General features: G+C 39.9%; 2 protein-coding genes across 2 annotated transcripts; one reads left to right on the forward strand and one right to left on the reverse strand.

Annotated features, from left to right (window-relative positions):
• The first annotated feature begins 1,435 nt into the window (after window positions 1-1,435).
• syngr2b (synaptogyrin 2b) lies at window positions 1,436-15,253 on the forward strand. The gene is made up of 4 exons (XM_060941018.1): window positions 1,436-1,712; window positions 6,926-7,163; window positions 8,642-8,778; window positions 13,822-15,253. Exons 1-4 carry the CDS (start codon window positions 1,605-1,607, stop codon window positions 14,053-14,055), a joined length of 717 nt encoding a protein of 238 aa, XP_060797001.1. The 5' UTR covers window positions 1,436-1,604; the 3' UTR covers window positions 14,056-15,253.
• Window positions 15,254-15,390: 137 nt separating this feature from the next.
• Window positions 15,391-21,591, reverse strand: tk1 (thymidine kinase 1, soluble). Its single transcript, XM_060941019.1, has 7 exons — window positions 21,292-21,591; window positions 21,056-21,087; window positions 18,684-18,797; window positions 18,475-18,568; window positions 17,781-17,870; window positions 17,279-17,398; window positions 15,391-15,760 (listed from the first exon to the last, which is right to left on the reverse strand). The coding sequence occupies exons 1-7, from the start codon at window positions 21,355-21,357 to the stop codon at window positions 15,581-15,583; spliced, it is 696 nt and encodes a 231-aa protein (XP_060797002.1). The 5' UTR covers window positions 21,358-21,591; the 3' UTR covers window positions 15,391-15,580.
• Between the last annotated feature and the right edge of the window lie 677 nt (window positions 21,592-22,268).

Raw genomic sequence — 22,268 nt, forward strand, 5'->3', positions numbered from 1 at the left:
GGTGAGTAAGCGAACCTGGATGCAAATCCCTTTTCCAGAAAAATTGGGATATTTTCCAAAATGCAATAAAAACAAAAGTGATTTGTTTATTTGTGTGAACCTTTATATGACTGACAAAAGTACAAAGAAAAGGTTTTCAATAGTTTTACTGACCAAATTGATTGTATTTTGTAAATATAAACAAAGTTAGAATTTGATGCCTGCAAACCCCCAGTAAATAAATAAAATTGGGACAGAGGCAAAATAAGACTGAAAAGTTTATAGGAGCTTTGAAGGAGTGCTTACAGACTTTGACACTGATAACGCTCTCTGTCGTTCGCAAATAAGTCGGATCACCTGAAAGAGTCGAGTTAAAGAGACGACTCGTAAGCATTGATAACGCTCTCTGTCGTTCGTGAATGAGTCGGATCACCTGAAAGAGTCGAGTTAAAGAGACGACTCGTAAGCATTGATAACGCTCTCTGTCGTTCGCAAATGAGTCGGATCACCTGAAAGAGTCGAGTTAAAGAGACGACTCGTAAGCATTGATAACGCTCTCTGTCGTTCGCGAATGAGTCGGCTCATCTGAAACAGCTGAGTTAAAGAGCCGACTCATAAGCATTGATAACGCTCTCTGTCGTTCGCAAATGAGTCGGATCACCTGAAAGAGCGGAGTTAAAGAGCCGACTCGTAAGCATTGATAACGCTCTCTGTCGTTCGCGAATGAGTCGGCTCATCTGAAAGAGTCGAGTTAAGGAGCCGACTCGTAAGCATTGATAACGCCCTCTGTCGTTCGCGAATGAGTCGGATCACCTGAAAGAGTTGAGTTAAAGAGCCGACTCGTAAGCATTGATAACTCTCTCTGTCGTTCGCGAACGAGTCGGCTCATCTGACAGAGTCGAGTTAAAGGACGACTCGTAAGCATTGATAACGCTCTCTGTCGTTCGCGAACGAGTCAGCTCTTTATCTCGACTCTTTCAGGTGATCCGTCTCGTTCGCGAACGACAGAGAGCGTTATTAACAGAGTTTGATGTTTATAATGCTCTCTGGCGTTCGCGAACGAGTCGACTCTTTAACTCGACTCTTTCAGGTGAACCGACTCGCCTATATGAAACGTATTTTGGCTCATTTTTACACTTCCGATTTAAGTTCATCAAATTGCTTAAAAGCAAAATCGTTTCGAACATCTCAGTTGTTCATTGATCTTCAGTCACCACTTGGACATTTGATGTATTTGTAAATTAAACCAAATAAGACTTCTGTTTATTTATTTAAACAGCTAGATATAGTGATACAACATGTGATTTTTATGTTCTACATCATTATTTATTTAGCATTATTTAAAAACCCGCCGTCACTCGTTAAAATTTGTCCAGCTTGGAGAACAAAATGGCAGGGAATCGTTTGGCAGCCGAAAGAATCGGTTCTTATTGGTGAGCTGAGCCAAATGATCTGACTCACTGTAATGATCCGGAATTCCCACATCACTACCTGGAATACAAGTTCCGAAGTTGTCGCAAAGGGAGGTACTTTTAGCGCTTTCATTTACACGAAACAAGAGCGCAGAAAGTCAGTAGTGTCGGTTATCTGAAGTGAACCGAGTCTTTTGACCGTGAAAATTAAACATGGAGACGGGTGAGACTACTGCATACGGAGCCTCCTTAGCTGGCGGATCTTTCGACTTTTTAAAGTTTATCAAACAACCACTAACCGTCTTACGATTTGTCGGCTGGGTGAGTGACAAAAATTAAAGATGTTGATATAATAAAATAGTTGGGTTATTTTTTTTTTTGCTGGAATATAGCTGTTATTAGTTAGTTAAAGTTTGGCGGTCACTTCCTGCAACGTATTCGTTTGGAGGTTAGTTTCTGTTTTGCTAAAACTTGTTAGCATACCGATGAAACCTGCGCCACGAGAACAACTAATACTTTGCTGTGAGGTGCTTATTGTGTGATATAAAGTTGAACAGCTGCTCTAAACTACGAACTAGGTTTACTTTCTCCCTGTAAAGAGGCGAGGTCGCACATACAGGGTTTGCTTTAAAACGTTTCTCTTCTGGTCAGATTTGGTCCTGAGAGGAACCGAGGCAAAGAACGGGATCTTTTGGTTTCAAGTCAAATGACACATGTGTGACATCTTTGAGTTTGGTACTGATGTAGAAAGAAGCTGTTCCTCTTTTTTCAGGGTTTATTTTCTCCTTGAACCTTGTGATCCGTGGCCTGTACATGTGTCTGACCAAAAAGAAGAAGAAGGAGGAAATCACTTTTCTGACTTGTGAGCTGACTCACTGGTCTGTCTGTCACTCCTCAGTCCTTGAAAGTGTATTTTTTTTTCACATCTACAAATACACCTCTTTCTAATACCAAAGTCTCAGCTCAGACACCTAAATGTGAGTTGCTTGTCATGTGGAAAAAGTATTAACATAATGGACACAGTGTGCCTGATCTGTGAAAACACGAACAGCTGGGGGGGTAACATGAGAGTTGTTGTGATCATGGCTGCCAAAAGTCCCCAACACTCTCTCTATCTATCTTTCCTGAGTCATGGCTGTATTATGTGACTACACTGTCAGAAAATCAAGTACATCATTGTACCTTTAGGGGTACAATGGCTCGTCACTCAGGCAGTACCCTTTTTGGTACTTATTTGTACCCTTTGGGAACATGTATCAGAATCAAGTTCATTGCCAAGTTCTCACATACAAAGAATTTGCTTTGGTGGTTGGTGCTTGAACAATTAAAATAGAATTTAGCAGAGACAAAGGGAGCTAGAATAAAGAATAGAAAAATCTGAAATAAACAAATTTGAAAGTGGACATATTTAAGGAATATGTACACGAGATGTTGAAGTCCAGGCTTCATAAGGTATGTCCCGTAATGTGCAAAAATAGGTCACATGATGAAGCTAGAGAAGAGACATGATCAGAATGTGTAAGAGGAAGTGCTATACACTACCGTTCAAAAGTTTGGGGTCACCCAGACAATTTTGTGTCTCATCTCATCTCATTATCTCTAGCCGCTTTATCCTTCTACAGGGTCGCAGGCAAGCTGGAGCCTATCCCAGCTGACTACGGGCGAAAGGCGGGGTACACCCTGGACAAGTCGCCAGGTCACAATTTTGTGTTTTCCATGAAAAGTCACACTTTTTTATTTACCACCATAAGTTGTAAAATCCTGGCGACTTGTCCAGGGTGTACCCCGCCTTTCGCCCGTAGTCAGCTGGGATAGGCTCCAGCTTGCCTGCGACCCTGTAGAAGGATAAAGCGGCTAGAGATAATGAGATGAGATGAGATAAGTTGTAAAATGAATAGAAAATATAGCCAAGACGTTTTTCTGGCCATTTTGAGCATTTAATCGACCCCACAAATGTGATGCTCCAGAAACTCAATCTGCTCAAAGGAAGGTCAGTTTTATAGCTTCTCTAAAGAGCTCAACTGTTTTCAGCTGTGCTAACATGATTGTACAAGGGTTTTCTAATCATCCATTAGCCTTCTGAGGCAATGAGCAAACACATTGTACCATTAGAACACTGGAGTGATAGTTGCTGGAAATGGGCCTCTATACACCTATGGAGATATTGCACCAAAAACCAGACATTTGCAGCTAGAATAGTCATTTACCACATTAGCAATGTATAGAGTGTATTTCTGATTAGTTTAAAGTGATCTTCATTGAAAAGAACAGTGCTTTTCTTTCAAAAATAAGGACATTTCAAAGTGACCCCAAACTTTTGAACGGTAGTGTATATCATGGGCTAAGTCAATAACCCAGCTGTACAGTGTGAGCTGGAATGTACAGTAAAGGTTCACAGAATGGAGATGTATGACACAACCTTGAAATGTGCAAAATCGTAGTTCAGAGACAAAGTGCATTAATGTTACAGATTGAAAGTGTAGAGTTCAGAGTCAGTGGGATCTCCGGTCTTATTGATGAGTCCAGCTGTAGTGGGAAAAAAGCTGGCCTTATGGTGTGAGGTTCTGGTTCTAATGGACCGCAGTCTCCTACCAGTGATTTTGAAAAGGTTGTGTCTGGGGTGAAAGGAGTCGGCAACAATCCTTTCAGCTCTCTTCAAGGTCCTGGACTCTTTTTGGCCCTAAAAAGGTACACGTAGTTACTCTGAGGTCCAGTAATGAGCCCTACAGTAATGAACAACTACTGTACCTCTACTTTTGACAGTTGAAACCTTTTTTTTTTTCCTCCCCCCCCCCACCTGTTTTGTGGTTAAAATCTACACAGGAAGCGTGTAGATCAGTACAGGAAGTGCCAAAAAAGACCAGACCATTTGCTTACTTTATTTTTGTTTTCTTTGTTCAAATGCCACCTCCCAAATGTACATTCATTTCTCACCACATTGGTTGGCCTTTTTTTTTTTTTTCTGATTTCCTTATCGGACAAGAGGTCTGTTCCAGTAGGGAGTTAAATCTACAAGTACTTTAAATGATTTATTGTTGTAACTGCATAATTGTTGCAACATACATTATGCATGCAAAAAACTTACAAGGGTATTTTTAGTAAATAGCGTCTGGGAAAACCCATTGAATGTGACTGTAGCTGAGCTGGAAAACAGCCAGAAATAAGATTATAAATCAGATTTAGTTTTTCTACTTTAAGAAAACACTTTTGTTGTTTTACAAAAACGCCATGGAAAGGTTTTTGTTCAGGCTACTTTCTCACCTTTTTTCTTTCTGCCTGCAAATATGTTGATTAAGGAACTGGTTTAACAAATGAAGTCAGTTAAACCCCCCACCCCCACACACAAGTTTTTGGATAGTTGTATGCCATGGCAAAATGAATGCAAGTGTGATTCAGTTGAGTTTCTCAAATTCAATTGAGCTCTCAAAATGTCCGCCCTGACACATCATCAAAACAGAGAAGAGCGCCATACGAACACACGCCATCCAGACGACAACAGATAAAGCTTTAAATTGTTTTAATCACCTTATAAAACAATCAACAGTCGTCAGCAGAACATAAGTGATTGAAGTAGTCAGCGATTATTCTGTTCAACACCGATGTTGGTGTGAATGGAGATCATTCAAGTGAAGAGACGACACTTGGGCTCATGTTACAATGCAATGAGCGACTTTTACCTCCGGTGATGAGACAGAGGCTACATCCACACGACAACGGCAAAGAGATTTTTTAAAAAAAAAATCGCGTCCACATGGGCAACGGATCAGTAAAATATCAGGTACATATGGCAACGCAACGCTTGCTGAAAACGATGCAATACACATGCCACACCTCTAGGTGCGCTGTAAGACGGTCCCATCGGAGACACCAGAATAATAGAAGTAAGGACGCATGCGCATAAACTATTATGCGCGAGACTTCATATTAGCCACAAAGTCAGAAAAATCTGTTCGTAAAATTACATTATAATGACCAAATACAATGAAAAGTATTTTTCCAGTCTCACCTGTGAAAGGTAATCCCATGTGATCTCGTTTGGACGGCAAACCTTTTGGTACAGTTAAACGCAGCACATGAATGAGGCATCTTTATTCTCCGCTTTATTCTCCCATCCAATATGGCGGCGAGGATGACGTATGATTCTATGCGGAAGGCGGCGTCTTTAATGGTCCGGAATAAATTGAATGCTACACATTGATGGATTAATTTGTTCTTCTACGCCCTTTTTGAGGAATGTATTGTAGGACTTAAACCAACATCTGAAGAGGTGAGATCGCTCCTTTTTTTTCCCTGTTTTTGCTGGTGGGATTAACTCTGCCCTAAGGGCTACTCTCTCTCTCTCACTTTGCACCATTACACAATAAATATTCACAGTGAAAATATTTTGTAAGCCCGTTTCATGAACCATGTTATAGGATTTGTTGACAACTCGCACCGAGTTCGTTACACTTCTACCCTGCGTGACGCACGTGGTTGTGACGTCATCGTAAACAAATCCGTTCTACTCATCCAGATGATTTCACAACGGCGCTGTTGCCAGATTTTTCCACTCTGGAACCCGTTCTCAAAAGATTTCGTTTTGGGGCACCCAAAACGCCGGTGCCGTGTGGATGCCAGGCCGAAACGATAAACAATTTTATCAGATTCACCTGAATCCGTTGCCGTGTGGACAGGGCCAGAGACTGATTTGCATGATCCTTATAATCAAAGCAAGAACTCATTTTCTATTGTAAAGTTGTATGTCTTTAAATTTTGGCAGTAATTTTATTTTTCCACATGTAGATTAGGTTTCAGTGGAACAGGAATGAAACCTTTCCCCCCTTTTTTACTTTTCACTGTATCCAGACTTTAGTAGTAGCCTGTAGTTTTCACAACTATATATAGTAGAAAATGTCAACATCTGACCATGTGAAGGGTTTCCCAGGCCTCCACATATACACTAATATAAACATGCATGACTCTGACTGATGAGTTTCTGCTTTAGTAATATTTGTTGGACTGTTACTGGCTGGATGACCTGCTGTCTTTGACATTTAAGTTTCTAAATATCTCCTGAGGCTGTGTATACACCATCCTCAGCACTTCGCTCAACTGAGGAAAATGTTTTTCTAACAACAAAATATCTATCTGAAATGGTGTTGCAGAGAATATGAGGAATGCTCTATCTCTAAGTACTTTTTAAATCCAAATTTAAAATTATTCGGCCTGGTGTATTTGTAGTCTTGATGCTCTTAGTTTACGTTTTTATTTATTATTTGTAGCTTTATACAGTCGTTAATTCATTACTGCATTTCTTTAATACATTTATGAATACTTTGTTTAACCTTTTTTATGCTATGCCCTTTAATATTTTGGATTATTATTATGTCTTTATCACTTATTCTTGCATTCAAATCTTACAATAAGGGTTGATAAATCCGAAGGCAAGCATTTGATGCCCTGTAAATTGTGGAAAAAAGGTTTTAGTTCATCTTAAATGTTTTTGAGCTTCTCCTCATTTTCACTTCCCTTTATCTATTCCTGGTAAATTCTAGGTGTTTGCCATTGTGGTTTTTGCCACCATTACAGCAGAGGGATATGTAAATGATAAAACGTCATCACACGTGGTCTGCATATTCAACCAGAACGACGGGGCCTGCAATTTTGGAGTGGGCATCGGGCTCATTGCATTTTTCGGCAGTATCATCTTCCTCTTAGCAGATGCGTATCTTCCCATGATGAGCAGCGCACAGGAGAGGAAGTATCTTGTGATGGCTGACCTGGGATTCTCAGGTAAAACCGAACATAACAGAATCGCATCAGAAAATGAACAGAATTGGAAAATCAGTAAACACCTTGCACCATGACTCACAACTGAATTAATTGTTAGTTTATTTTGGCTGTAGTGTGGGGAAGTCAGACAAGAAAAGCTAGAGACCGTTGGCTTGTTTGAACAAAGCTCACAGTATAAACATTACACTTCTGGAAGTAAGAACAGGTCTGAAAATGGTGCCGTGACCCGGATTTATGAGCAGAATTTAAAAGGGGCAAGATTGTGTTCTGTGGGTGCCAGTTACCAAATTAAGTACCATTTATTAAGATAACGCGATTGCGTGAGGAAGTCAGGAGTGGAGGAGAAGTATGAAAACAGTAGTGAGATGTGCAGTGGGAATGACGGTGGCATTTAAGGTGGATGTTGGATTGCACCAAGGTTCGGCTCTGAGCCCTTTCTTGTTTGCAATGACAATGGACAGGTTGACAGCTGACATCAGGCAAGAGGCCCCATGGACAATGATGTCTGCAGATGATATTGTGATCTGTAGTGAGAACGGGGAGCAAATGGTAGAAAACTTGGAGACATGGAGGTATGCACTAGAGAGAAGGTGAATGAAAGACTGAGTCCATGTGTGTGAATGAGGGTGAGGACAGTGGAATGGTACAGCTACAAGGAATAGAGGTGGTCAAAGCAGAGGAGTTCAAATGTCTAGGGTCAACTGTACAAAGTAATGGCGAGTGAGGAAGAGTGTGTCAGGAGTGATTTGTGACTGTAGGTTGCCAGCAAGAGTGAAAGGGAAAGTGTACAAGACTGTAGTAAGAGCAGCAAGGTTGTATGGTTTGGAGACAGTGGCACTGATAAAGATAGGAGGCTGAACTGGAGGTAGCGGAGTTGAAGATGTTGAGATTTTCATTGGGAGTGATAAAGTTGGACAGGGTTAGAAATTAATATATTAGACGGATAGCACATGTAGGACGGCTTGGAGACAAAGTAAGAGAGGCGAGATTGAGATGGTTTGGACACGTACGGAGGAGAGATTCAGGGTATATTGGGAAAAGAATGCTGGAGATGGAGTTGCCAGGTAGAAGGAAATGAGGAAGAGGGATGTGGTGAAGGAGGACATGAGGACGGTTGGTGGTACAGAAAAAGATACGGAGGAGATGGAGGGACATTATCCGCTGTGGCAACCCCTAATGGAAACAGTGGAAAGATTAAGATGACAGAAACCTCTGAAATCCCAAGACTGAAAATGTTGAGAGCTTCAGTGTCTTAGGTTGCACACAAGAATAAAACTACATGTAAATTATTTATATTAAAAAAACCCAAATATTAATGCTATTCTCAATAATTATGGTGAACAATGTCGAGGCATAACACTTTGTTTAGTACTTTTGGTGATGACTAAAGATCAAGATCCATAAAACTGTGCATGTGTACTACTGTTATCTTTGTAATCGGGTTGATTATTTGTCTCTCCCTCTCTCTGCTTTAACAGCGGTCTGGACGTTTCTGTGGTTCGTGTGTTTTTGCCTCTTGGCTAATCAGTGGGCGAACACCACTGAAAGAGATGCCATCCCTATTGATGCAGCTCAAGCCATCATTGTCTTCTCCTTCTTCTCTTTCGCTGTATGGGTATGTCTTTCCAACCAACATATATCAGACAACATATTTTGTGAAAATATGAGCATTTTTATTACTAGGTTATTCATGCAAGCACTGTTCGGTGTTGCGTTGTTGGGGTGGTCACGCTTATTCAGACTTCATTTATTTTACATATATGATCTTTGACGTAAATAAATTTGGATGTGATTATGTAGTTAACGAGCATTTGTTTTCTTCTTAAAATTAAGTAGGAACAGTACAGAAATTCATAAATTGTCATTCTGAATGAAAAAAGGTGCTAGAGATGACATTTCGTTTACCAGTGTTGAATTTGAATGTAATTTGCCTGGTCATGGCCCAGGTGTTTGTCACTTGATTTGTTGAAATTGATTTCTCAAAGCAGTGGCTGTGTGATGTCAGATTTTAAAGCTAAAGTTTAGCCACAGTGTATTAATCAGTAGTCTTCCGGATGTTCTGTGGAACTATGAGCACATAGATGGAAGTTTGGAAAATTTCTTCCATTAAATCAAATAGGTTCAAAGAGGACAGACTTATTGCCTTAGTCCTTAATTTTATTTTTTAAGTGTAGTAAACAAATTCTGATTTTAAAAAAAAAAGTATCATCCTCAATTCCAGTGTATATGCACATCCTTACACATGTTACAGGGTTGTTTTACAGTCAGGGTACGCAAGCTAAAAATCACATTTAACACTTATCTTCAATATCAGAAGTCTTGACTAAATAAACTTGGTTGTTTATTGTAGCCCTGTGATAGCTCTATTTACCATGCAAAAAAAAAAATTGGTGATAACGTTATTTTTGGTGAATGTATGGCAATATATGTCATATTTAGCAAAATTACTCATGTCATTTAGAAAAAGTGCTTTTTTGACCACAGGTAGCTCCGAAACGGATGCACTTAAATCAATCATTATACCGTAAAACAAATATTTGGTTCCATATCATTGGAAACATAGTTAAGTTTTAATGCTGAATGCCAGTAAGTTTTCAGACTATTTTGATCAAATTAGTATGTAATTGTGTCAAAAAAAATGTCCTCTCCGAGACAGCTAATTTTTCAATATAAAATAACATATCTAAAATGATTATTTTCATCCTAAAATGTGGTCAAGATATTGGGACATAAATATTAGAGACAACTAACACAAAGCTTACAGCCTTATATTTAAAAGCACTATGGAAGTAGTGGATTCTGAATTGTCAAAAAAAAAAAAGTCCTCTCCGAGAATCACTTCATTTGTTTCTCCCAGCCCTGCTTAAAGCTACACTTAATCTTGTTATAATACAAACTATTACACATGCCTATGTTCATATGTGTATTAATTTCCAAAAGTGCAGATTTGATAGGGTTTTGGTTTTTTTTTTTTTATTTAATTTTGGACCCCTGTGACATAAACTTTGTACCCTGATTGTAAAACAACTCTACATTTAATGGCATTTAGCAGACGCTCTTATCCAGAGCGACATACAACGTACCTAGAGCAGCCTGGGGAGGAGATGGGGATTAGCTCAAGGGCACTTCAGCCATTTCTGCTGGTCCAGGGAATCGAACTGGTGACCTTTTGGCCCCAAAGCTGCTTCTCCAACCATTAGGCCATGGCTACACACGTTTCTGAATACTGTGGCACAGTGAGCCTCAAACTATTAAAGTAGGTATTTCTTGGCCATGTTTAGTTATGGAAAAGTTTTATTGCCAAATTATCCCACAGAATCTAATTGGTCAGGTAGTCGTGCTGGCTGTAATTCAGAACCCAGGTTTATATCAATGCACTTGCTCCAATATGTTATCATTGCTACAGTGGTGCTTGGAAGTTTGTGAACCCTTTAGAATTTTCTATATTTCTGTATAAATATGACCTAAAACAACATCAGATTTTCACACAAGTCCTAAAAGTAGATAAAGAGAACCCAGTTAAACAAATGAGACAAAAATATTATACTCGGTCATTTATTTATTGAGGAAAATGATCCAATATTACATATCTGTGAGTGGCAAAAGTATGTGAACCTCTAGGATTAGCAGTTAATTTGAAGGTGAAATTAGTCAGGTGTTTTCAATCAATAGGGTGACAATCAGGTGTGAGTGGGCACCCTGTTTTATTTAAAGAACAGGGATCTATCAAAGTCTGATCTTCACAACACGTTTGTGGAAGTGTATCATTGCACGAACAAAGGAGATTTCTGAGGCCCTCAGAAAAAGCGTTGATGTTCATCAGGCTGGAAAAGGTTACAAAACCATCTCTAAAGAGTTTGGACTCCATCAATCGACAGATTGTGTACAAATGGAGGAAATTCAAGATCATTGTTACCCTCCCCAGGAGTGGTCGACCAACAAAGATCACTCCGAGAGCAAGGTGTGTAATAGTCGGTGAGGTCACAAAGGACCCCAGGGTAACTTCTAAGCAACTGAAGGCCTCTCTCACGTTGGCTAGTGTTCATGTTCATGAGTCCACCATCAGGAGAACACTGAACAACAATGGTGTGCATGGCAGGGTTGCAAGGAGAAAGCCACTGCTCTCCAAAAAGAACATTGCTGCTCATCTGCAGTTTGCTAAAGAGCACGTGGACAAACGTTTTGTGGATGGATGAGACCAAAATAGAACTTTTTTGGTTTAAATGAGAAGCGTTATGTTTGGAGAGAGGAAAACACTGCATTCCAGCATAAGAACCTTATCCCATGTGTGAAACGTGGTGGTAGTATCATGGTTTGGGCCTGTTTTGCTGCATCTGGGCCAGGACGGCTTGCCATCATTGATGGAACAATGAATTCTGAATTATACCAACGAATTCTAAAGGAAAATGTCAGAACATCTGTCCATGAACTGAATCTTAAGAGAAGGTGGGTCATGCAGCAAGACAACGACCCTAAGCACACAAGTCGTTCTACCAAAGAATGGTTAAAGAAGAATAAAGGTAATGTTTTGGAATGGCCAAGTCAAAGTCCTGACCTTAATCCAATCGAAATGTAGTGGAAGGACCTGAAGCGAGCAGTTCATGTGAGGAAACCCACCAACATCCCAGAGTTGAAGCTGTTCTGTATGGAGGAATGGGCTAAAATTCCTCCAAGCCGGTGTGCAGGACTGATTAACAGTTATTGCAAACGTTTAGTTGCAGTTCTTACTGCACAAGGTCGTCACACCAGATACTGAAAGCAAAGGTTCACATACTTTTGCCACTCACAGATATGTAATATTGGATCATTTTCCTCAATAAATAAATGACCAAGTATAATATTTTTGTCATCTTTGTTTAACTGGGTTCTTTCTCTTTATCTACTTTTAGGACTTGTGTGAAAATCTGATTGTTTTAGGTCATATTTATGCAGAAATATAGAAAATGCTAAAGGGTTCACAAACTTTCAAGCACCACTGTGTAACAGCTCATCCACAGGGGCTCGTACGGTGGACATTCAGTATTGTTTTGGACAAATGAAAGACAGTTGTTATTTACCAAAGAAAAACATAATTATTGATGTGGTAAAGTTTTCTGTTTGGAGATGTTTATTTCAGATTTATGGAAGGAGTCTCTGGTGTCAACATTTTTCTAAGAGTCAATATGATTTTTACAAGTCTTTAGGACAGATTAATTTTACACTTCCTGATATCACAGGCTGCACCTTTTTTGTTCACTTGAGAGAAAACCGAGGCTGGTGCTGGAATAACTGTTTATAGCTGATATAAACTAATTTGTGTGGATGTTCCACAACACGCAGTATAACGTCCATTAATAAATTGAAAATTGTACTTATTGGCAAATTACTTGTACAAAAGAAATAAAACACTTATGGATGTGCTGAAAATAATCCACCTCAGGGTGGCAATACACCAACTTGTTAGCTCATCCGGCCGACATGCAACAAGCTTATGCCATCGTGTTGTCTGTTGTCCGTCCAGCGTTGTCCACATTTCACAAAAATTGCTGCTTCTCTCTCAATTCTTCACTGATTTTTTTTTTTTAATTCGTTTTGGCAGGAAGGTAGGTCTGCCTGAGATGCATATAGCTTCTATCCAAATTTACATAATTGCGATTTAATAATGCCGATATGGAGTAATTAAGCCCTAACAAGAAGTTTCCACACACATTGCTGCTTCTCCCTCAATTGTTCATCGATTTTTATTCTTTCTGGCATGAAGGTAGGGGTACCTGGGGTGCATATAACATCTGCTCAGATTTGCTTAATTACACTTATTAATGACTAGGAGGTTATCCGGTGTTGCCTGGGTTTTGCAAAATTCTGGGTTGCCTCCAGACTTCCATGTCAAATTTGGTGAAGATCTGTCAAGAAATGTTAACCCAAGACAAACAAAAATCCAAACCTCCACCACCCAGGGGCCCAAATATGGAATTTCTGAGTTCTGCCAAATTGTGGCTCTCCCCTGTACCTACGTGCCAAGTTTAGCAAAGACCTGTTGAGAGTTTGTGTTTGATAAATGTAATGTGAAAGGCATTGAGGGAGGAGATGGGTGGATGTTGTACGCCCCCCCGGCCTGTACATTTAGTTTATATCTGCAAAATTCTGGGTCATTCCCAGACCTACTTGCCAAATTTGGTGAAAATTTGTTGAGAAATGGTGACATTAGCTCAAGACAAACACATTTTACCACTTATTATATAGAAGTTATGGACTAATTAGCCTTTATGAGCAGTTCAACAAAAATCGCTGCTTCTCGGTCAATTCCTCGCTGTTTTGGATTCTTTCTGGGAAATAGGTAGATATTCCTAGGGTGTATATAGCTTGTAACATTTATTGTGCAAGGTGGCCCACTTTAGATCATTCCTTCTGGACTAGATAGAGCCAGAGTGAGCTACACTGTCATTGACTGTTTTGTTGATTATTTTCCTGTGACAGCATGTCCTATTGTGTTTTATTCTTTATTTTAAAAAAATGGTTAGTTTTTAGTCTGTGTACATGTTAGAATTTCCCAGTGATTCCAGTAAAAACGTCAAACTAAATTTCTGTTTATCTTTGAGACTGGGTTTGATTATCAAGTTTAAAATACTGACATTGTTACGAAAGAGCCTTATTAATAAACTGGTTATTTCTCTGACAGGGTGCGATGGCTTATTTGGCCCTGATTAGATTTCGTAAAGGTGTTCGAGAGCTCGGCCAGGGCTTTGCTGAGTCTGCTCCAGATCATACCTCCCCTTACCAAGGATCAATAATCCCTAATGATTCCTCACCATACCCGCCTACTACTTACCCATCAGACCTCTACCAGCAGCCCCCCTTCATGAGCAAACCAGAGCCGACTGGAAACAGTAACTACCAGCCACCAAGCTACTGACAAGAACAAGGGCCCTTCTAGCGAAAGTGAAAAGGGATGATTAAATGGCCTGATCATATGACATGCAGCATGGAAGGAGACTGTCGGAGCAGCCAGTGAGAGCTCGTGTATTGGTGGGCTCAGGCATTCCTTGAAGTTGACCGTTTCTCCCAGTCATGATGAAGTTATTCTTTGTGCTTGCTTTCAGTGATGCACAGCCTTTCTGCGTTTTTGAAATTGTATGTTTGTTTTGCCCAGAACTGATCGTTGATTGCACAAATGGTGTCTAAATATAATGCAAGTCTTTGTGACACTGCTGAAGACAGAGTTGGCTGTTACCGCGTTTAAGCCTAGACTGCTGTATAATGCATAAAATGTTGACCTTTTTCAGCAGTGCCACATTTTTGCACCAAAGCAATGCTTAGTCAGCTGACCAGGTTAGGCATAATTCCTTAAGAATTCACATTTTGATGCTTTTCTTGCTGCCAAAATAAAGCCATAGCCTGCACTGTCAAATGCAGCTCTATTTTCATTCAAGTGTGCCATGAGAGGTTTTGTACAAGACTACTGATTTTTTTTTTTTTCTCCCCCCAATGAAGTTTCTGAACTGCAAGAGCCTTGAGTCTAGCCTGGTTTATTTACTGTAAAAACACTGCATAGAGAATGTAATTTACTTATCCACCTGATCGGATGTATTGCACCACCTGGAAAACATCCATAGAGGCTATTAATAACTTGCATTACAGACCTTAATCTGTTAGTGCATTAATACAAGCCAGGTCCATTATGCCAAAGTTGCAGGTTCAAATCATGTTTTACATTTATTACAGCAAACATACAGCACCATTCTTTTGACTCCAAACTTTTTTTTTTAATTGGGGGGAGGAGAAGCAGCTTTTCAATCTATTTCAGATGATTTTTCCTCTGGTATTGGAGTATACACTTAAAAGCCTTATTTAACCTTTTTCACTTCAGTTGAGCACATGCTTAACGATTTGCACTAGCTGTGTTGATGCATTTCTTTTGGGGATGTGGGTAATTAAAATCACTGGCCATATTTTGTTGATCATTTTCTATTGTAACCATTTTAAAACACTGGTGTAAATTGTTAAATGGTTAATAGAATAGGGGATACTGGTTTTGTTTTTTGATGTAAAGTACAAACCAGCAATTTAAAGGAAAATATACCAGGGAACAAAAATAAAGTTTTTGCAACTAATCTGTTGTGCCTTTTACCTCTTCTTCAAAAGATATTTAGGAAACCATTTTAACAAGGTTTGCCAGTATGTAAAGCCTGTCCGAAATTAGCTAGCTCCTATGGCTTATGATCAGAAACAATTGGACAAAGTTTAAGGACACATCTAAATTGACATTTTATTTAAAAAAAAAAAAGCAAACATTTTTAAAACTTGTCTATAGCACTTTGAGCACTATATCTCACTCCTATAATGTGCAAATTGAGCACTCACTGCTTAATCTGAAAGTATTGTAACTGTTGCTGCAAATTTTGTTTAAATTAGTTAATACTCTAGTGTACAGCAGGCCTTCATAAATGAAGGGAAGTGAAAAGCTTGCGCGCTGTACTTTGGTCCACCTGCTTCCCCTTCAGAAGATGAGGGGGCGTCTCATCCCTCTGTGGGTCACAGTTCTCTTTATTTGACAACAGGCCTCCATAACACACCCTGCACACTGCTTGATATTTATCAGCTCCTCCAATCACCTCCACCTGAAACATCCAGAGTGAGAATTAGTCAAGCCCGGTCCAGTCAGGGTTAAAAGCTTTTACAGCTTAGAAAATGAAGGGGGGGACCCAACCTACAACTCTAGTCCTTTTTACGTGAACATAGAGATGAGAGTGGGTGGTCATCAAAAAAAGCAGAAAACAAGATGGCGCCCGAACTAAATTCACATTAAACTTGAGTTTTATTAATTATCAAAATGTTCATCTCATCTCATTATCTCTAGCCGCTTTATCCTTCTACAGGGTCGCAGGCAAGCTGGAGCCTATCCCAGCTGACTACGGGCGAAAGGCGGGGTACACCCTGGACAAGTCGCCAGGTCATCACAGGGCTGACACACAGACAACCATTCACACTCACATTCACACCTACGGTCAATTTAGAGTCACCAGTTAACCTAACCTGCATGTCTTTGGACTGTGGGGGAAACCGGAGCACCCGGAGGAAACCCACGCGGACACGGGGAGAACATGCAAACTCCACACAGAAAGGCCCTCGCCGGCCCCGGGGCTCGAACCCAGGACCTTCTTGCTGTGAGGCGACAGCGCTAACCACTACACCACCGTGCCGCCCTCAAAATGTTCATATTAAATAAAATTTTAGGGTGACTGACCTTTTCTCCCCATGTCCTCATTAGTTGCATATGATTTCTTCAAAAAGTCTTTTGAAATATTTAAGTTTTCAAAACTGTCAGCATTAATTCAGATTTACTGACTATCATATACATGTTCAATGTACTAAATCAAACGAATGCTAAGTTTATGGGATAATGTCTATGTACACTTTATACAATTATTTATAGTTCAGTCACTTCTCATTTTCATTTGATCATTTCGACGACGACTTCAGCTTTTTGGCCAAAGACAAGAGCTTGTCAGTCCTCTCTGTTTTTTATACCAGCATTGATTTCACGAACCTTTGCTTCGTCTCGCTTGTCAATTGTATTCGGCATTTTGAGTAAAAAAGCCGATACGAAAGAGAAACGTATTTTTGAAGAGCAGCGACAATGAACATGTGCCAGTTTCAATAAAATAGAACAGATGCGGGTACTTTTGTAAGAACCGTTATGATTGGCTTTTGTTCTCTCCCACACTCTTGTAAGAACTGTTATGATTGGCTATCATGCTCTCGCCAGCGATGTTTTGGCCAATTACATTGTAGAAAACATGTATTCTACCACGAGACTAAAGATGGCGAAAATGTAAAATCATCGTAGGAATGAATTACGCTTGAGTATCACGAAGGAACATACCCCAACCCCCCTCAATAAATGAAAAAAAAAAATCTCAACGGATTTGACGTAATATAAAAAGGTTGATTTTTACTCAGAAAAAGCGGAAAACTCTCGTCCCTGACATATGTTCACAGAAATATAACATATGTAATTTATCTTAGTAGCTGAGCATTAAGCAATAATATTTTTCTGGGTATCAGTTACAATGCACACCCCAGTTATTTTGTGGTTGGGTTGTGTAACCAGGACCATGATTCAGTCCATGTCTCACCTCTTGCTCTGCTCCAAGTCTCTTGGTGTAGGACGCTTCTTTAAAGCACTGCATACAGACTGCGTTCAACTTCACCACACTCTCAGCCAAAGGGACCAAGTTCAGTATGCTACCAAAGGGCTATGGAAGAAAACAGGGAAAATGTTACCAGTAACATTAGGCTGAAACTCAGACAATGAGGTCTATGAGGAACAGAGATAAACGCATTTCCAGAAACTTTAAATCATGTTTGCCAGGTAGCATTATATCCATTTCAGTGTAGTAGTATGTACTGCCAATTAACTATTTCAGCCAGAGATGTTGTTCTTGCTCTAAAAGGCAAAGAAAAATCTTAATTTTACACATACAATTCAAATTCAAGGTCAAATCAGTGTATGGGACAATTTATTACAAGAATAGTCAACAGAAGAGAAGTAAATACGTGACACACCTAATGTTAAGTACTTCCTCTTTGTACCATACCAACCATACTGATACTGCAGAAGGACCATAAAATCCTCACCTTCCTCTGAAACGTGCCATCAAGTGCTGCAACAATAACAGTCTTGCCCATGTTTGCCATAGCCTCACAGAATTCAACAGTGTCTGGGAACTAGAATTAAATGAAGAGAATAAAGTTGGCGTTCTGTAGATCTGAGCTCGGTTAGCTATGGCATTAAAAAATAAACAAAATGTTTTGAAGATACATGTTTTATAATTTCAGAATTGAATAAGAATTTCTAAAAATAGTTTTTCCACTGCTTCTTAATTTCTCTCTCCCCATCAGGGAGCGACTATATGAAGTCACAACAAAATAACTAGCGGTGAGAAACTCAAAGCTGGAAAAACTCTAAATTCTCATTATTTAGGCTGTTTTTAGCACAAGTTTGGTGCAAGGCATGGTACATCTTGAAAGCAATTGACTTCTAGAAAATCACACACTTTCCTGTTTCAAAAGGAAATAGTCATTTCGTGGGCACTAGAACATCTAATGCAACTTACAATGGGATTAATAAATGCTACTTTCCTCCTAATGTCTTAAAGAATGTGTTCACTGCAGCAAACATCAGTTCCCGAGATTTAACTGGAAAATTTTTACTTCAGCGACCACCAGGCCCATACAAGTAAATTCTATTAATCCTCATGTAAACTAATGCTACTCAGCTTCAATCTGTTTATTTACACCCACATTATCCAGAAAAGGAATTTATACTTACAAACTGGCCTTCATCAATGCCAATGACGCAGACCTGCAGGGCATGAGACCAGACATCTCTTAGACAGCTAGCTGGCATAGCTTCCATTGTGTTTCTGTCAGAAGAAATCATTAAACAAAACATTGGATACATCAAACACATAATACATCATATCAAAACATTATTATTAAAAATATACATGTGGATGCATAAAACGTGAAAGCTCTTACTGGTCATGTGTGGCCATACCCAGGTCAGAGTACCGGGTGTCTTTGGCATATTTGATCACGAGGCATTTATACTGGGCAATTTGAAAGCGCCGGACTCTCCTCATCAACTCAGTGCTATGAGGGTTTGAGGAAGAAAAGAAAAGGTAAGCAAGAAACATTATTACAACACATTATACACTCACCGTCATATGTTGGATTTGAACATTACCTGAAGCTGCTGGCCCATACCTGCATGATTTTATGCATTACACTGCAGTCACATGATTGATTCCAGTTTATTAGGAACACCGTTCAGTTGTTCGTTCATGCAATTATCTAAAAATCAACCAATCATGCGGCAGCAGCGTAATGCATGGTTTCATGAGCACAAGTTCATTGTTCTTCAGTGGCCACCAGATCGGAATCCAAAAGAATATCTTTGGGATGTGACAGAATGGGATATTTGAAGTGTTAAAAATGCACCTGAAAATTCTGCAAGAACTGCATGATGCAATCATGTCAACATGGACCACAATCTCAAAGGAATAGTTTTAACATCTTGTGAAACCATGCCATGAAGACTTGGTCATTTTGAGAACAAAGGAAGACCCCACCCAGTATTCATCATGTTCGTAATAAAAGTGCTCATTGAGTGTAAATTAGGTTGAAATTAATAAACATCTACAGTGGCGTATGAATGGGTCTCCGAGGCTGAATTTACATTGTGGACTTTGATGCACAACTGCAATAGCTTGACACAGATCTGATTTTTTTTTCTGTCCTGTCTGTTTACATATAGATAAATAAGACTCAGCTCATATCCAAGTCCTGTATTTGCAGCACTCCCTGTCAAAACAGTAACGTTTTATTAGAAGCATCACCGTAGTTGTAGAAATACAAAATGATCGTTGTTTCCACTGTGATTATTGTGGTCGAAAGAAAGAAAGAAAGACTTTTATTCAATCACACACTTGTGAAATTCCTCTCTGCATTTAACCCATCTGAAGCAGTGAACACAAGCCTCAAGTCCTTTCTTGTATCCTTGCTCTGTACTGGACTGAAATATATGTTCTCATAGATGGCCTAGTTTCTGACTTTTTTAATGAGTATCCTCTTAAAAACTGATAATCTATTTCATATGGCCTCCACTGAGGGCGGCACAGTGGTGTAGTGGTTAGCACTGTCGCCTCACAAGAAGGTCCTGGGTTCAAGCCCAGCGGCTGACGAGGGCCTTTCTGTGCAGAGTTTGCATGTTCTCCCCGTGTCTGCGTGGGTTTCTTCCGGGTGCTCCAGTTTCCTCCACAATCCAAAGACATGCAGGTTAGGTTAACTGGTGACTCTAAATTGACCGTAGGTGTGAATGTGAGTATGACTGGTTGTCTGTGTCTATGTGTCAGCCCTGTGATGACCTGCCGACTTGCCCAGGGTGTACCCCGCCTTTCACCCGTAGTCAGCTGGGATAGGCTCCAGCTTGCCTGCGACCCTGTAGGACAGGATAAGCGGCTGCAGATAATGGATGGTAGGCCTCCACTGACCACCTTCCAAGATTCAGATGTTATTTGAGCACCAAATGACAAGTCCTGGCCTAATACATCATAATATGACAATGACTAACAAGATTAACAGAAAGAGAGATGTTAACATTTAGATGTGACCAAATATCAGATACGTTTTGGATTAGGAACCTCATTTGAACATAACGCGTGTCTGATGTGGAAATCCGATCCAAGCTGTTTACTCTACAAGCACATAGCTATTACAGATCAGAGTCCGAAATCAGGTGGGGGAAATAAGAAATAAAAAAATAGATTTGTTTGGCAATGTAAAGAGCAACCAAAGTAAGATCATAACATTACAGTGACAGAATCACAACCCAGCATTATCAGTCATTATAAAATTATTTATCGCTGAATCTTTTATTTATTAATCTCTCTCACTAATGTTTAATCCAAACCTCGATAAGTTATACATAAAATAAAAGCCTGGATTTAACATGGTGTGTGAATGGAAAGTTCAGGAATAGGAACTAGGAAAGCTCTAATAGCAGATAAAATATATTACTGTACACACTTATACAAGGCTCACGAGTTAAATCTGTCTTGAGGCGTCCGAGAAATGTATGGAGGGGTTAAAGGAGTCCGGGATAAAAAGTATTGGCACCTCTGGAGTAGAATGATGTGTGAGTGGATTTGCGCGCTTTTTCCTCACGTCATTTATTCCTCACGTCTAACCCCGCTTTTTCCTCACGTCATTTCCTCCTCAAATCCCGCTCAAACTAACTAAAAGTTTAGCTACACTGCATTCAAATTAACATATATTTAATACACACACATACATATAGCAGTGCAATTTTATATTTAAAAAAAAAAGTACATAATGAAACAACCCCTCACCTTTTCCCTGAGAACATTGGTCCGAAAATAACCTGCAGCAAAAAACAAAACAAAAACCTTGTTATCTACCGTTAGTTTAGGTGAAGAGGAAAAAAAAACCATACCATTTGCACAGCAATGTAACATGCCTAAATATTAAAAGAGAATTCCAGGGGTGGAAAAACCCCACCATTAAAATGCACATAGCATTATATGTTTATTAGCTGAAGTAACAAGCTCATTAGCCCAATATTCACCTGAATCTGACCCCGTGCTTTTTTTGGAGAATTTGGCATAATCCTCGGCACGTTTAAACAGTCCATTGTTGATATTTTTTGTTGCGTGAAACACAATAAAATAAACCCGCCACACCAACTGCAACCTTCAAAACCAGCCGCCAGCGTTTCACTTTAAATGACGGAGGACGTACGCTAGGAGGGGGAGGGGCTACGTAAGAATCAGCCAAAACTAGACGTGGTTAGGTTTTGTGGGGGGTCTGCGTGGGTTTGCTCCTGTTTCCCACGCAAAGACACGCAGGTTAGGTTAATCGGTGGCTCTAAATTAAATTGACCGTAGGTATTAATGGTTGTCTCTGTGTCAGCCCTGTGATGACCTGGCGACTTGTCCAGGGTGTACCCCGCCTCTCGCCCATAGTCAGCGAAGATAGGCTCCAGCTTGCCTGCAGTGTTGCCAGATTGGTCGGTTTTAAATTCTACTTTGCGGGCAAAAAATGGCTTGGACTGGTTGCCGTTAGTTCGGCGGGTTTTTATCAGATGTTTATAAATATTTCGCACCAACGTTCTGTGTGAGAATGCAGCCAGAGTAATCAGCAGTGTTGCCAGATGAGAGTGACAGTTTCCAGCCCAATCACAGTTTGAAACCCGCCCAATCCAATAAAATCCCGCCCAAAGGCTTAAGTTGCCAGATCTCAACGGTATTTGCGTTTATTAGTCATACATGCGTAGGATCGCATAGGCTGATACGCTATCACCACTTACAAGAGAATATAAGCATAAGAAAGAGAATGGAAGTCCGTGTGGCAGGGGAGAACAAGATAGTGCATACACGATACAAAAAAGTAGGCGCCACCCTCTTGTGGCCTTACTCGACACTGCAGAAATATCTAGACTGTTACAGATAGCAAATCACAACCAAAAAGAGCATAATAAAACAATCACAGAACTTGCCAAATACACCTCGTGTATCCCAGTGCCAGGCCCAAGTTAACACAGCA

The sequence above is a fragment of the Neoarius graeffei genome, chromosome 15 (assembly GCF_027579695.1).
Source record: "Neoarius graeffei isolate fNeoGra1 chromosome 15, fNeoGra1.pri, whole genome shotgun sequence".
NCBI classification, from domain to species: Eukaryota; Metazoa; Chordata; class Actinopteri; order Siluriformes; family Ariidae; genus Neoarius; species Neoarius graeffei.

Excerpts from the sequence above, each read along its gene's own strand:
- syngr2b (XM_060941018.1), top strand. The coding sequence starts at position 1,605 with ATGGAGACGGGTGAGACTACTGCATACGGAGCCTCCTTAGCTGGCGGA. Across the intron at positions 7,164-8,641 it reads GGCTGACCTGGGATTCTCAG|CGGTCTGGACGTTTCTGTGG; the intron begins GTAAAACCGAAC and ends CTGCTTTAACAG. Across the intron at positions 8,779-13,821 it reads TCTTCTCTTTCGCTGTATGG|GGTGCGATGGCTTATTTGGC; the intron begins GTATGTCTTTCC and ends TTTCTCTGACAG.
- tk1 (XM_060941019.1), bottom strand. The coding sequence starts at position 21,357 with ATGGACTGTTTAAACGTGCCGAGGATTATGCCAAATTCTCCAAAAAAA. Across the intron at positions 18,569-18,683 it reads GGTATGGCCACACATGACCA|AAACACAATGGAAGCTATGC; the intron begins GTAAGAGCTTTC and ends TTCTTCTGACAG. Across the intron at positions 15,761-17,278 it reads GACTTGGAGCAGAGCAAGAG|GTGGAGGTGATTGGAGGAGC; the intron begins GTGAGACATGGA and ends TGGATGTTTCAG.